The sequence below is a fragment of the Miniopterus natalensis genome, chromosome 16 (assembly GCF_054644295.1).
Source record: "Miniopterus natalensis isolate mMinNat1 chromosome 16, mMinNat1.hap1, whole genome shotgun sequence".
Taxonomy (NCBI): Eukaryota; Metazoa; Chordata; class Mammalia; order Chiroptera; family Miniopteridae; genus Miniopterus; species Miniopterus natalensis.
The window spans coordinates 32,135,777-32,150,537 of record NC_142096.1 but is presented as its reverse complement, the minus strand read 5'-3'; the positions used below and the strand labels follow the sequence as shown (position 1 = coordinate 32,150,537).

Here is a 14,761-nt window from a genome sequence, read left to right as displayed (position 1 = left end):
AATTTAAAACAAAACACAGCACACTTCAATGGGAATGTTTGGTCAATACTGCCTTAGCCGTACCTGTCAGGTAATCCTCCACTTTATCCAGAACATCTCTAGGAGTATATGTGGGTTTTTCTGAAGCAATCCCATTTCACCTTTGGGTAATTATTTAAAACTGCCTTTTAATCTTGAGCCAAGTGGTCTCAACCTCTTGGAACCACACAGAATGTATCTAAATCTTCTGCCTTGTGACAGTTCTTTTACAAGGTTAAAGGAACTGGGCATTACATGCTACCAGGGCACCCACCCCTTCTTTAACTCGCCCTTCTCCAAACTAAATTGTGACTCTCACTCCTTTAGTCAAGCCTAAATATCGGGTCCTTCTGTGACTTCCTTTGTTCTGTTAACACCACAAAAACCTAAACTCAATAGGTATGTCTTCTCAGTATTATTAAAGTTTTAAAGACTTGAAATTTATGTTTACATAAATCCATTAATCTACTAATAGGCAATAAATATGGGATGAAGTGATTTAGCTTTGCTTTTCAACCCATTTCCCAAATTAAGCACAAGTGTAAATTACAGGGGAAATATTTTAATGTTTTCTAAAACCTGTAGAGAATCCTTAAAGTTACCACGATAAAAGACGAGCTGATTAGAAATCACTGCTGTTCACAAGAGCAGTTCTCCAAGCAGTACTAGGAGGTAGTTTGAGTCACTTATGCACTTCATATAAAAACATACAAACAAAAACCCTTAGAACAGTCTATAATCCAAACTTGTAAACCTTAAGTACAAAGATATCTGAATTATACATAAGTCAAAGTTTACAAAGGTGTTCCCCTACCCCAATTAGTCGAATTTTGTACACTTTAAATGCAAAAAAATCTGAATTAAATGTCAGAAGCAACAAAATTCACAAGTCAGAAGCAGTTTAGTGCTCACAAGTTTATATTTTTAGGTTTGATAAAGATTCTTGTGTATTTTCTAAATACACAGACAAAACAGTTGTGGAAGTTTACATACATGTCTTAGGACACTTATACTAGGTAGGTAACTTACATTAAAAAATTGGTCTTCGTAAAAGATCTTCCCAAAGAGCTTTTACAAACAGCAGGCAGAAGAAAGTGTTCTTTTTATGTTTACAGTGTTTAAATGCTGATTCTCCCATTTCATAATGGCCTCAACCATCCCTCTCCTCAACCCAAAACTTTGTTCTCAATAGCCAGTGTACTCCAAATCTAAGTACCCAATGTCATAAAATTCAGGGCTTCACTGAATTATCCCTACCCAGCTGAAAACGACCTAGAACGGTTCCACTTCACTTGAAAGCAGGGATACAGCAGGAACAAAGCTTTCCATTTTAAATCCTAAAGTGACTAAGAAAAGTCACCTGTACCATAGTTAAGTTTAAGGATCTGGGTGACTGAACGGCACAAAAACTGGGGTTCATAGCTTGTTCTTCGTTTAAAAATGAAAATGCCACAGCCAATCATAGCATGTGCCACACTGAGGCTGGGTGTCTTACTTGTAGTCGGGTGACGAAACAAAGGCTGCATCCGGAGGAAAGAGTAGTGAGGATACCTGGGGGAGAAAGGATTAGACACTCCAATTCCTAACAGCTGTTTTAAAGGGAAAATGTGTCTCCATATTAGACTCCTTAAAGAGCTGAACTTCTACAAAAGCTGTTGAACGAGGCCGCAGTGGAGCCTCCCAAAGAGCGCCTGGGCTGCTCTGCCCCTGCTGCGGGGCTGTCACAGCAGGCGGGCTGCTCGGAGCCTTCCCTCCTCTGTGAGATGGAGACTAGCACCGACCTCAGAAGGAATAGAGAAAATAAAGCTTAACGGGCACGTGTAGGCACTAAAAAATGGTAGCTTTTGGAATCATTATTCAGAAAAATAAACTCTTCATTCTATGTTGACAAAGTCCTAAAAATATAAATAAAGCTTATCAAAGTTTTAAAATTTATGATTTTTAAAACCCATCTCATCACTTCCCCCATGATTATGCTGCTCCAGTTATTTCCGGGCCTCTTACACTATAACGTAGTAGCAGAAGTTTCCAAGCCCTGATCCTTTCATTTCCTATTTGCTCCCTTTCTCGCTTCTTCTCTTCCTCTTGGTTCCGGTCTATTACTGAACGACTGCCAGACAGTGTCCTGAGCACTTGACATGAGCCTACTCAATTCACCCCGTGCTTCTCATCAGGATGGCTCTACCCAGACTAGCTGATGTTTCCCCCCAAATTTCAAAGCTACTCATGACTGTTCAGTTCCCCTTCCTGTAACGTTTCTTCTTTCTTCAGCTCTTAGTTGCAAGGGTACTAAAATTTAGCGAAACATCTAGTGACTATGAAAAATGAGAGCCAAACCCAACAACAGCGTGGGGACCACGTGGAGGCAACTGTCTGAGAAGCCTAACAAACAGTGCAGGACCTCGGTTTATCTGAGAGGGTCTGTATTATAGAGTGAGCAGGAAAGAGACGGTTTATGCTCTTCCCCTTCATTAAAATTAAAAGCTCTAAACATTTTTCATTTAAAATATAAGTTACAGAGAAAAGTTCAGCAAACGTGTAACACATAATTCTGCCAGGGCTCCACAGACAAAACTATGAGTCTTCCGTGTTACCTCTGAGACCAACCACAAGTTTTTAGTGTCTCAACTTCCTAAAGTTGTACTGTAAGTCAGAAAAAAAGAATATACTTAAAAAAATAGAAACGTCCAGTAGTATACCTTAGTACTAAAACTATTTTTTTTAAAAAGATCTAGAAGGGTAAAGGCAGTCCCTCAAGATCATGAAACAAAATAAGTTAGGCAGTCAGCAAGTAGAAAAGTCTGTCAGCTCTGTTTCTGGTAAAACGTTTACTTTAAAGAAGAAACTTTTATATAGGCTGAGGCTAATATATTCAAGAGTATAAACATGTTTCCTTTGGATTACCTTTCTAAAAACAAAATTGTAAAGTATCATATTTCAGTTGACTAAAAATATAGCCCAATCTGTCACAACACAACATAAAAGGTAATGGACAATTATAGAATATTTTAAATTAACAGTAACAAGCATCTACATAAACCTTGTTCCAACTAAAACCAAAACAAAAGCACAACAATCCCGTAGTGTACCACATGTATTTCAATTCACTGTATGCAATCTAACAAAAATTTGGTCATAATTTACCAGATATACATAAATGATTTAAGTAGTAAAAAGAAAATTCAGCTTAAAAAGAGCAAGTTCATATCTTGGGAAAAGTAAAGTACATTTACACAAGAGTGTAAAGCCCAGTCCAGTTTCTATGCAATAAGTGACCCTGCAGTCTAATAAAGCAGATTTAGTGACTTTCAGATATATATCTCTTCTCTTTAATATATATTTATATATAGACAGATCTACGAATTGTAAACTATGGTTTATTTTAAAGGAGGGGGATAAGTGGGATGAAAGAAATCTTTATACTATACTTACATATTCACAATGCAGAACATTTTACGCTTAAAATACTTCTTCATTCATAGTATCTTTGCCCAACTATCATCTACTTTGGACCCCACCAGAACTACATTTTACTCATTTATCTAGAACACTGAGAATAAGATGTACTCTTCAGTCTTAAACAAAAATCAAACCAAAACTATTCATGTCAGTTTTACAGTTATGTAGAAACTATAATAAAGTTTAGATAATGAATGAAGCATCTGACCATGTAACTATACTTTATATTTTTTATTTATCCCGGCAGAAACATCACTAACACTTAAGCATCATTCTACTGAAATCAGAGACAATGGGAAAGCCTGTCTCTTAGAAAAGTATCGATGTTTCAGCCCTGATCAGATGGAGCACCAAAAGGGTTATGTCTGTGAAGTATGCTCTGCAGCTTCTCACATGGGGAGCATAACTTAGTGACCTGATACACAATAGGAAAATAGACTCACTTTCTATTTAAAAGAAAGCTGAAAATATGATATCCCTCACTCTCATATACTGTACAATATGTTCCTGATAAATGCTGTGCATGTTAATATTAATTACATGAAATGCTGCTTTGAGTTTTATAATCAGCTAATTCATCTATCATCGGGCTAAATCAACCTGACAATTTCTACTTTGTAATACACATCACCCCTTGTACCCTGAAGAATTTAGTTCATCATAAATTGTAAAGCCTCTTGATATTTTATTTGTAAGACTTTTGCAGATCACTGAATCAAAGTGACTACTAGAAAGACTGTCTATCAAGGTGTAGTGACTTTAAGGAATTGAGAAAATAATTGTCTATCATAATTTTAAAACACTCAATATCCCAGTAAGTATGAAACAAAAGAGAATGCAATTTTTGTGTTAATTTTAATGATAAAAGGGCACAAGAGTAAAAACCTGATATTTCACTTCTATTGCATAACAAGCTAACCAAACTGGACATGGAGGATCAATCATAAAACAAATCATTTTACTTTTGTTTCTATGACTTTTCTTTCGATCAGATTTCTGTCTTCAAATAGGACTGAGGTATAGTACACTGGCAAAAATAAAAAGAGGCAAACAAGAATAGTGCCAAAGTAACAGATACCCAAAACCGAATACCATGTCAGAAAACGTCATATAGTAACCATTTATCAGATTAGAGCAGCAAGAGGAAGTGACCTCTGAATCATAATCATTTAGTGGTATTTGTCGACTTCGCCACGGTAACTTTGCAACATCATTCTTCATCTGTGAAGTAGTAAAATTCATGTCAAAAGGAAGGGGGAATGGAGGAAGTCAGTTAGTTCATTCCAATAAATTACCTCTCCAGTTCTTATAAACATGCCCATCAGCACAAAATTGAGAAATAATACCTAAGACTAGAAGAGACTTGGTTTAACTTATGAAGCAAATCAAAATGGAAAATACAGAAAAGTACAACCAATGGGGTTGAAAAGGCCCCTCACTGAAAATCTGTATTAAAAAAAATAAAATTAATAAAAATAAAAATAGAAACAAAACTCTACTAGTACAAACTAGCCTGAGTGGTTTGGTGGACAAGAGTACTGGGCCAGCTGTCACTGTATTCTCGTAACTGGATTTTCTTCATTCATGTTAAACTGGTACGTGAATGTCAGCTCTTTAAGGACAGGTACTCCATTTTCATAGGACCCAAACAGTTACTGTATATCCTATAAATAAAAAATATTTTTACTTTGATAACTGACTGAAGATGTGGGGACTCCATGTAATCCAACCACAAGGTTGTTTGCTGTACAGTCCTGTGCAAATATAAAAAAAATTTTTTGCTATAAGGCTTTGACCCTACAGTTTTCACAGCAACATAACTACCATCCAGCATGTACCATATTTTGCAAGCCTTCAAGTTCAACAATTCAAACTGTCGATTCGTATTACGTCCAAATGCAGCATCCTTGAGGAGCAGAGTAGGCCAGTTAATCATCCAGAGACATACAAACATCTCCCGGCTCATCCCAGCGCGACGGGTCGTTCTGATCTTCCCCATCGTCAGCCAGCTCTTCGTCGGCTTCCCCGCCTTCGTTCTCCTCATATTCCTCATCCCGAGGGAAGTCTGTGTCCTGTCCCTGATCCACACCTTCCTGCCCTCCTGGCTGTGATTTATCCGCACAGTCTACACAAACACCATAGCGTCGAGATCCATGTCTTATCCCAACGCTGGCAGCTAACATGAAGATCTTCTTACACACCATACATTTGTATTTCTTATCCTTTTTATGCACCTAAGTGAAGGGGGAAAATCCCATAAGGACGGCACGGACAACAAAATGCACTGGAGCCACTCAAATTAAATCACCCGGTGAACCGTGACCCATTGTTTTGCTGTATTAAGTTCAGTATCAGGCCATAAATCATATTCTTGTTTAAAACTATTTAATAATCAACCTTCCTTAAAACTGCAGGCAACAGTGTCAAAATACCTTAAACTTTACTGACATAAACATAGTTTAAGCAAAAGATCAGTTATATTTAAAGTTACTTACCAGGGAATGTCTTTTTACATGCTCTCTGCGAGTAAACAGTTTTCCACAAATATCACAGCTAAAGGATCGGACTCCCGTATGAATGAGCAAATGCCTTTTTAGTGTTCGTCTGTATTTGGCTACATAGGTACAATGAGGGCATTTTAACTTGTTCATGTTTAGAGATGATTCACCTTTTGAGAATTAAAACAAACACACAAAAAAGCACTTATATATCAACAGAACACTTGCTATCAAAAGCTCATCTATGCCTGAGTACAGGGCTCTACCCTCTCTCGTTTTTAATCCTCACCCGAGAACAGCGGAAACTTTTCCCATTGCTTTTTCAGAAAGAGCGGAAGGGAGAGACACACAGAGAGAAACATCGACCGGGTGCCCCCTGCATACACCCCAACCAGAGCCGAGGGTGGAGCATGCAACCGAGTTACGTGCTCTTGGCCCGAATCGAACCCGGACCCTTTGGTCTGCGGTCTGACGCTAACCACTGAGCAAAACTGGCTAGGGCTCTCTTGATTTAAAAAAAACAAAACCAAAACATAATAATTTTGTAGATGTTTAATTGACTAATACTTGCCATTTTCCCAAGTTTCTTGTTTTGGCCAAGATTCAGGCAATAATCCATACTTGAAATCGTTTGCAGCACCTGGTAGCAATCCATACTTGAAATCATTTGAAGTACCTGGTAGCAATCCATACTTGAAATCACTTGATGGGCCAGGCATTAGGCCATACTTGAAATCTTGTGAAGTACCTAATACAATTGAAAAGTGATTTTGATATAATAATGGTAATAAAGACATGTCTCTTGCTAGAATCAAAACCAAAATAAATATATAAGCATTATGATAGAAGAGCTTCATATAAAATAGCTAAATAAAAAGACTTTACATTTAAGTCTAAAACTGAGATGTCCTCACATTTTATTATACTAAGTATAATATCCTGATTGGCAGGCATGTTAAATAGAAAACAAACTACAGTTTAAAATACGTTTCAAATGTAGGGTAAATTCAGTGAAATAAATCTGAATACTATTTAATGATGTGTGGAGGCCACATGAAACTACTACTTTTAATACTATATTTCAAACATATTCAACACAGAACCCTGTTTTAATAGTCGCTATTTCTAACTATTCTGTCAGTAGAGACCACCCCAAAGCCCAGCTGTGGAACTGGACAGTCTCCTTTTGTCCCCAAAACAATCCCAGTCTTAAGACTAATTGGTATAGAAAAGTGAACTAAGGATAAAAATATAAACAGATAAATTGCAAATAAAGTTCTTGTACTATTAGACTCTTGTCTGTGGTTTTAGACACATTGGGGCAAGGTAGCTGAATGCCCTTTGGGGGGTTTTCATCAAAACCTCTTTCTACACCCATCCTTAAACAAATGAAAATCAAGGAGGTAGAATCAAAATAGAATAGTTGAAGTCCCTTAGGGAATTTGTGCCTGAGGATCTTCAAACTAGCTAAAATAAGAATCCTCCCCTTTGCACTCGATTCCATCTTGAATACTCCTTGCATCTGGGAATCCTTTGGCAATGTGAATCCAGAATCCACCATGGCTACTGCCACCATGACCCATTCAACCACAGACTCTTGCCTCTGGATTACTTTCAATAGCCATCAGCTTATCTGCCTTCCTAGAGTTTAGTTCAACACAACAATTGGGTTATTTTTTTTTTATTTATTTTTTTTAAATATATCTATTAGTTTCAGAGAGAGGAAAGGAGAGGGGGAGAGAGAGAGAGAAACATCAATGATGAGAGAGTCATTGATCGGCTGCCTAGCCCGCAACCCGGGCATGTGCCCTGACAAGGAATCAAACCCCGATCGCCTGGATCCCAGGTCGATGCTCAACCGGCTGGGCCAATTGGGTTCTTTTAAACTTTTAGTCACAGCCTGGCACTCAAAAGCCTGCAAGGACTATCCATCTCACTCCAAATAAAAGCCAAGGACTCCCAATCTCCTCGAAGCCTTACCTGACCTGGCCCTTGCTTCCAACCACTCTCCTGGGTGCTCTGATCCAAACACACTGCCTTGGTGCTGTCCCTCTGGAAAGATACTTCCTACCTTCAAGATCTTTGCCTTGAATAATCCCTTCCAGGCTGTGCACACAGCTCACTGGTGCAGCAATTGATTACTTTCCCTCCCTAAGAATGCTTGTCAAAAAATGGGTTTTGTAAGAATTCATTTCCCTGTATCTATTTGCAGATACACTTGCCTCTCTTAAAAATTAAAATAACTTAAGACATCAATATCCAGCAATGCAAAAAGGTCTCTGAGGTACTTAAAAAGTGCACTTCACGACCATTAATGTAAACTGTTTTGTACTTGGAAAGCCACCCATTGTTTTAAATGTTAGGAAAGCCCTCTCAAAAACAAAAAGAGAAAAAGGAAAGCCCCCTGAATCCATAATTACATAATTTAACTATAATTATGTCTTGCTGTTTGGGGAAAAGTTTTCAGAATCCTAAAGTGAGGCAGCATATATGTGTGTGGGATGGAACAGACCACTTTCACATTTCTAAAGTTTGAACTTTGTGACTCATAATTCTTGTTCAAATCAATGCAAAACAAAGCAAACTCTAAGAGTAAGGTTGGTGCCTGTTTTACCTTTGTATTTCTAATGTCAAAATAGACAGTCTTCAGTCATTTGTTGAATAAATGTATCTGGCAAATGCTAACATGTACACGGTATTTTTTACTTGCTCAAAATACTTGAAAAATTAACACAAGAAATGTTAGATATACTGATATCCTCAACTAAATATTATTCACTACATAAAGGAGTAGAATCCAAGAATCAGAATTAAAGATTTTTAATACCTGAAATTCCATGTTTTTTCTAAATAACCTACAGTCAAGATATAATAAAAATCATTCATGTTAATAGGTGAGAGAGACCATTCTGAAATTCAAAATAATTCCAATTAAGAAAGCCTTATCCCAAACTCCTGTCATCTCTCCAAATTCTTACAACCAATAGGGTATCTTGTAGAAACCCTAAGAGCAGCATGAAGAAAGGTATCCTTTGTAATTCAATCCACTGACAGATCATTAAGGTCATTGGAAATCTACCACATAATTGTGCTTATTGTTGCAAACTAAGAAAGCAGCAATGTTCTTAAAGTCAGAATTGTAAGATAAAGGCTGGTCTCAGTTGCAAAAATTCCAATGGATCAATGTGCTCTCCTACCCCCAAAGGAGAAGTGATTCTAAATCAAGGGTTTATTTTTTTTTGAGAATGAGATAAATTATATAGACCATTACCCCTGAAAGAGTGTATGTGTAAATTTAAAACTTTACATATGAATTCACATAGCCCAACTGAACCCATCCATTCTTGAACAGATTTCTACACCAAAAGAAAGGGCAATGAAATATTCCTGTATTCGGTGGTTCTCTGTACAAATAAGAGGTCCTCAAAATTCAACCCATGTGATCTGCAAACTGCTCATGGCAAAACCTTTTCTGTAAAGTCAACAGTTAGGAGAAACCACCTTAAGGCAGCTTCTTCACAGTTGTGGCTAAGTTTTGGTCAGTGTGTACTGTATTCAGAAGCCCAACTGCTTTCTGTAAGGAGTGCCCCTAGTTGTCCCCTTCCCATCAATCTTCAAGAATTTCAAGGCTACAGAAGATGAAACAATGAACATCTATATGCCTTTATGTATATTCAACAAATGTTCGTTTTACCATGTGCTCTATAAATATACATATACACACCTTTGATGTCTATTTAAAACAGGCTGTACACCCATCACTTCACCCCTAAACACGGTGTGCATCTTCTATCACATTCAAGAAATTTAAAATTGTTCAACGACTACATTTAACCCATAGGACATATTCAAATATCCAGCTGTTCCCAAAATGCCCCTTTAGTCCTTGTTTGAACCCTTGATGTAATCAAGACTGACACAGTGCGTCTGGTTGGTCTCCTTCAATCCAGTGGTGCCTCTGCTTGTGTTTCCTGGCACTAGCCTTTTAGAATCTGGACTAGCTGGGTTTCTGTCCATCTGCTTCCTTTCCCTTGTGATTAGATCTGGATGAAACATTTTGCAAGAACACCACATAGGTGATGTTGTGCACCAGCTCCTGCACTGCATCAGGAGGCAGGTGGTTTCAGTTTCTTTCACAACTAGCACTACATTTAATCACTCAGTTATGGTAATGTTCACCAGATCTCTCTATTGTACAGCTCCCTTTTCCTTTGTAACTGAAGATGCTGAGCACATGTAAAACTGCCATTACAACACCCCTGTGCTCAGTCATGGAAGCCACTCAACAGCGGTTACCATCTTGAATTATTTCCAGTGGGGGTTCCAAAATGGCTATTTTTACAATTCTATCATTCTTCTATATTTATTAGATTGGCATTCTTCTGTAAAGAAAGCTTTTCCCTTCCTAACTGACTCAAAGTGTACTCCTGTAATTCTGTGGAATATTCATGAATTCTCTGTCCTTATGTTTAGGGTGCTTCCCCCAAAGTAGAGCTGATCTAAATATTCAGAATTAACATTTTCTATAGCCATCAAGAACCATACTATTATTTTACATCAAAGCTAATTCAAAAACATGAACCATTCTGATAATTACCATTCTCATTCCATCTATATATTAAGCAGGAAGCCACCATAATTACTTTTGATATTCAAGAGTTTTAAAACATCCACCAAACAAACAAGAAATGCCTACTGATTTGTATTTAACAGGTTTCCAAAGTCTATCATAATCATAGAGGCCACAGATGAAACTATTTACATATAATACTCTCCCCTTTAAGGAAAAGAAACCACAGTAGGTCCTTAATAAACAAGTACACACACACTTCCCAATCCCCAAATCCTCTTAAATGTATTCTGTATGGGGATGTGGGGGAAGGGGAGGAAATGGGGGGACATCTGTAATGCTATTTACAATAACAAAAAATTCCTGCTTTGCCTACCAGCATCGCCTCCATCCTGCCCCAAGCTGGCTTCTGCCAGTAAGTTTGTGTTCACACTCCTATCGCAGTCCGGCCCTGAGAGCAGAGCACCATCCAGATCTGAAAGAGATGGATAGTAATGTTATTACAACCATACCACAGCCACTACCCACACCACTCTCTTCTGCAACTGTTTCTTAGGCACACACAGAGAGGCTATCTGCAAGTGCTGAACACTTGCTCAATACCATAAGGCACATGATTTTCAACCACAAGAATAAATGCACACCCAATGGTAAGTACAGTGTGCTCTACAGGAATGAGCTTCAGAGCCAGGGTGAACTGGTACTCCAGCTCCATTGTCACTATGAAAGCGTGTGCCACAGTTTCCTCATATGCATCCACCTGTATCAGATTTGATAGAGAAATTAGGTTAATGCAAGCCAAGTGTTATCATTATGATGCCTGGCACCCAACAGATAGCGACTACTGCTGCTGGTACTAAGTACTAGAAGTATAAAACATTGTTTCTGTATGGCTCAGAGGTGGGAAAGACGGTTTAAAGTTAAAATAGAGAAGAGGTCATTCTCAAGAGCTCATCTTGAACTATGGAAAGGATGTGGGGAGGCAGCATTTAAAAAAAGGGGGGTGCAACATGATGTTTACTTTTGCTTCCAATCTGTTGATTCCCTTTAAATCTGTTCCATCTCTTCCATTTCTCTACCACTGCCTTTACTCGGGCGCTTGTCCTTACTCCTTGATTAGTGAGTATGCAACTCAAACAGCTCCTTGGTCCCCTTGCTTCCCAAACATAGTGCTCCCACTGCCACTCACTTCCCACATGCTGCCCGAGAGATCTTCTGAAAACAACTCCTTAAGTTGCTCCTTTTCTTAAAATCTTCCACAGTTAACCACAGCTTTTATATTAGTCTTCAAACTCCTTAGTTTTAGAGCATAAGGTAATGTTCAGGTTCCTGCTTATAAATCTAGAATCACCCAGTGGCACTATCTACTCTCTGAAATGAATTCCAAGTTTCTGAAGAGGGTTTTGAAATACCGCTTACTATGGACAGTCTCTCTTCTGCCTTCCATACTAGACTCACCCTTGGTATTACCATCCTGCACTGCTCTGGATTCCCAACACTGAAGGTAAAAAGTTTATGGTGGGCAAATAAACTGGGTTATAGTCCTACAACAAAATGCAACCTAACCAACACTGGTTAAAATACTCAACAGATCTGGTACTTCCATACTAACAGGCCAGTAGGATAACATACTTTCAAAACAACTGAGAGAAGAATAGTATAGCTGATCTCAAGTAGGCACAAAGAGTTAATGTAGAATCCTATAGGCTTCAGTAAGGAATCTGGCCTTTTTTGTTTCTAAGAGCAGTAAAAGGATTTTAAACAGGGTGGTAATCTCATTTCCCTTTTAAAAAAAATTATTCCAGGTGTTGTAAGAATGAGTTAAATAAAGGAGGAGATACAGGGAGACTGGTTAGAAAGCTATTTAAATACTTCAGGTGAGAGCTGGTGGTAGCTGTGACTTCAATGAATGGCTGTGGCAACTGGAGAAAAGTGGATGACTGAGTGTTTTTGTAGGGGGGGGAGACTGATAGGGCTTCGTGACAGACTGGGTGTTGGGGCAGGGGTGAGGGTAATAAGTGAGTTTCTAGCCTGTTACTAATGACTGCACAGGACCCTAGAAGAAAATCAGTTTTGGAGGGAATAGGAGGTGTGGAAAATTTAGTTATGAACTTACTGAGTGTGAATACTTTAGAAAAGGTTTAATAGTATGTTTGCAGTGTGGACAGTGGGTTAAAAAGGTAAGCTCTGGATATTTCCTGGGACCAGCACTGCCACTTCCTAGCAGTGAAGCAGGTTACATTGCTTCTGTGACTGAGAACCGCTGCACTGGTCCCTAGTGTGGTCTCTGAACCAGCAGCAGTATTAGCTGGGTACTTGCTAGAAATGTCCATTTTCAGGCCCTATCCCAGACCTACTCAGATACTCTGGGGGTGGGGCCCAGCAATCTGGATTTTAATAAGCCCTCTAGCAGATTGATACTTACTAAAGAAATACCTCAAAAAGAAATGGTCAGATTTCTAAGATTCCCAGGGAGCCTGTCTTGGTAGCTTAGGAAAGACAATGACCTATCTAGAGAGAAGTTTGAAGACAGGCACTTAGGACATTCCAGTTTACTGGCTCTATTTTCTCTGTCCGGTAGAATGTGAAGGTGTTGCCTAGAAGAAATGGGCTGCAAGTCAGGAGGATGACCGAGAAGTTCATGGGCAGTAAACAGACACAGGCTCCTTTACCTGTTCCTTCAAAGCAGGGACACTGTTTGGGTCTTATTTTCCCAGAATTTATCAAAATGGGTGACAGATAGAAAACTTTTCAACAAATGTTAAATGCTGGCTTAAATACTCTGCACTTTGCAACTGTATTACTAACTTAGTTATAATTAACGGTGTATGAGCCTGGCCTGTGTGGCTCAGTTGGAGCATCATCCCACGCACTGAAAGTCTGCAGGTTGATTCCTAGTCAGGACACATGCCCGGGTTTCCAATTCTGTCTCTGCTCAGGGTGCATACAGGAGGCAACTGGTCGATGTTTCCCTCTTTCCCTCTTTAAAAATCAATAAAAACATATTTTTTAAAAAGTGTTTGAGGGCCTGGCCGGGCGTGGCTCAGCGGTTGAGGGTTCGACCTAGGATCCAGGCGATTGGGGTTCGATTCCCAGTGAGGGCACATGCCCAGGTTGCCGGCTTGATCCCCAGTCAGCGGCATGCAGGAGGCAGCCGATCAATGACTCTCATCATTGATGTTTTTATCTCTCTCTCCCCTTCTCCTTTCCTCTCTCTGAAATCAATAAAGATTTTTTTTTTAAAGTGTCTGAGGAATAATTTCTCAGTTTTCTGGTGTACGATCACACTAAAACACATCCATAAACTTAAAATAATTAACTGAAATTCAGTAGCTTTGTTTTCCTATAAAAAGTTAAATGTATTCTAAAAATAAAAAATAAAACTCAAATTATTACTCAAACAATGTTACTAAGTTTCCAGTATCTTTTAAAAACAAACATTCTGAAGTGTAGTCTGTCAAATTCTCCCACATGGGTTTGTAAATACAGGGTATTTCTACTTATGTAACATTCTATAGGGATTTGAAGGCTTTCCTCTGCTGGTTCTTAAAACAGACATTTCTTGTCTCCTACTCTACCTGGAAAGTATTAGAATTTATTTTGTAATCTTTAATCCTACATGGACACTAGGCACAGAACACCTTACCAAAGAACTTGATAGACGGCTAGTGTATTCTTCCTGTGCATAGTATTTACTCTCAAACCGAATCACACCCATGCTGCACACGCTAAATCTCTCCTGAGAGGTACCAACTACTTGGTTCTTGATATCAAAAACAAACCTCAACACAGGTGAGCTCTGCCAGGCTGACATCACTTTCATAAACACACAACGCAGGAATCAATATACCCTATCACTTCTGGACCTTATGTGACACCAGCCAAATTGCCTAGCAACTCATTTCTCATCAGTTTTGTTGATGTGAGTGGGAGAAAAGCCAGGCAACCAACTGTTCACTTGGTACAGTAAGGGATTTGCTTCACTGGGAAGCAAAAGCACTAACTCTTGCTCACTATCTTTTTCTCTAAAGTTATAAGATTAAAAAATAAACTCTAACATACTTACTTTTTAACATTCTTGACTTTGCTATGGAAATCTTTTGCTTCACTTAAACTTAGCAAAAAGGGCTAAGATCTCTCTACAAACGATAGACCTTTTTGAAGAACTATTAAAACATTGGTTTCACAACATAACAGCTTTCTGAATGGTAGTAGG

General features: G+C 38.6%; 1 protein-coding gene across 1 annotated transcript in view; it reads right to left on the bottom strand.

Annotated features, from left to right (window-relative positions):
* Positions 1 to 564: 564 nt before the first annotated feature.
* Positions 565 to 14,761, bottom strand: part of ZBTB10 (zinc finger and BTB domain containing 10) — a 30,357-nt gene continuing 16,160 nt past the window's right edge. Inside the window, exons 3-6 of the mRNA XM_016216072.2 lie at positions 10,922 to 11,020; positions 6,547 to 6,723; positions 5,973 to 6,145; positions 565 to 5,711 (exon numbers count right to left, since the gene is read on the bottom strand). Coding sequence (XP_016071558.2) covers positions 5,406 to 5,711; positions 5,973 to 6,145; positions 6,547 to 6,723; positions 10,922 to 11,020 — 755 coding nt within the window. The 3' untranslated portion in view covers positions 565 to 5,405. The remainder of the gene's footprint in view (positions 5,712 to 5,972; positions 6,146 to 6,546; positions 6,724 to 10,921; positions 11,021 to 14,761) is intronic.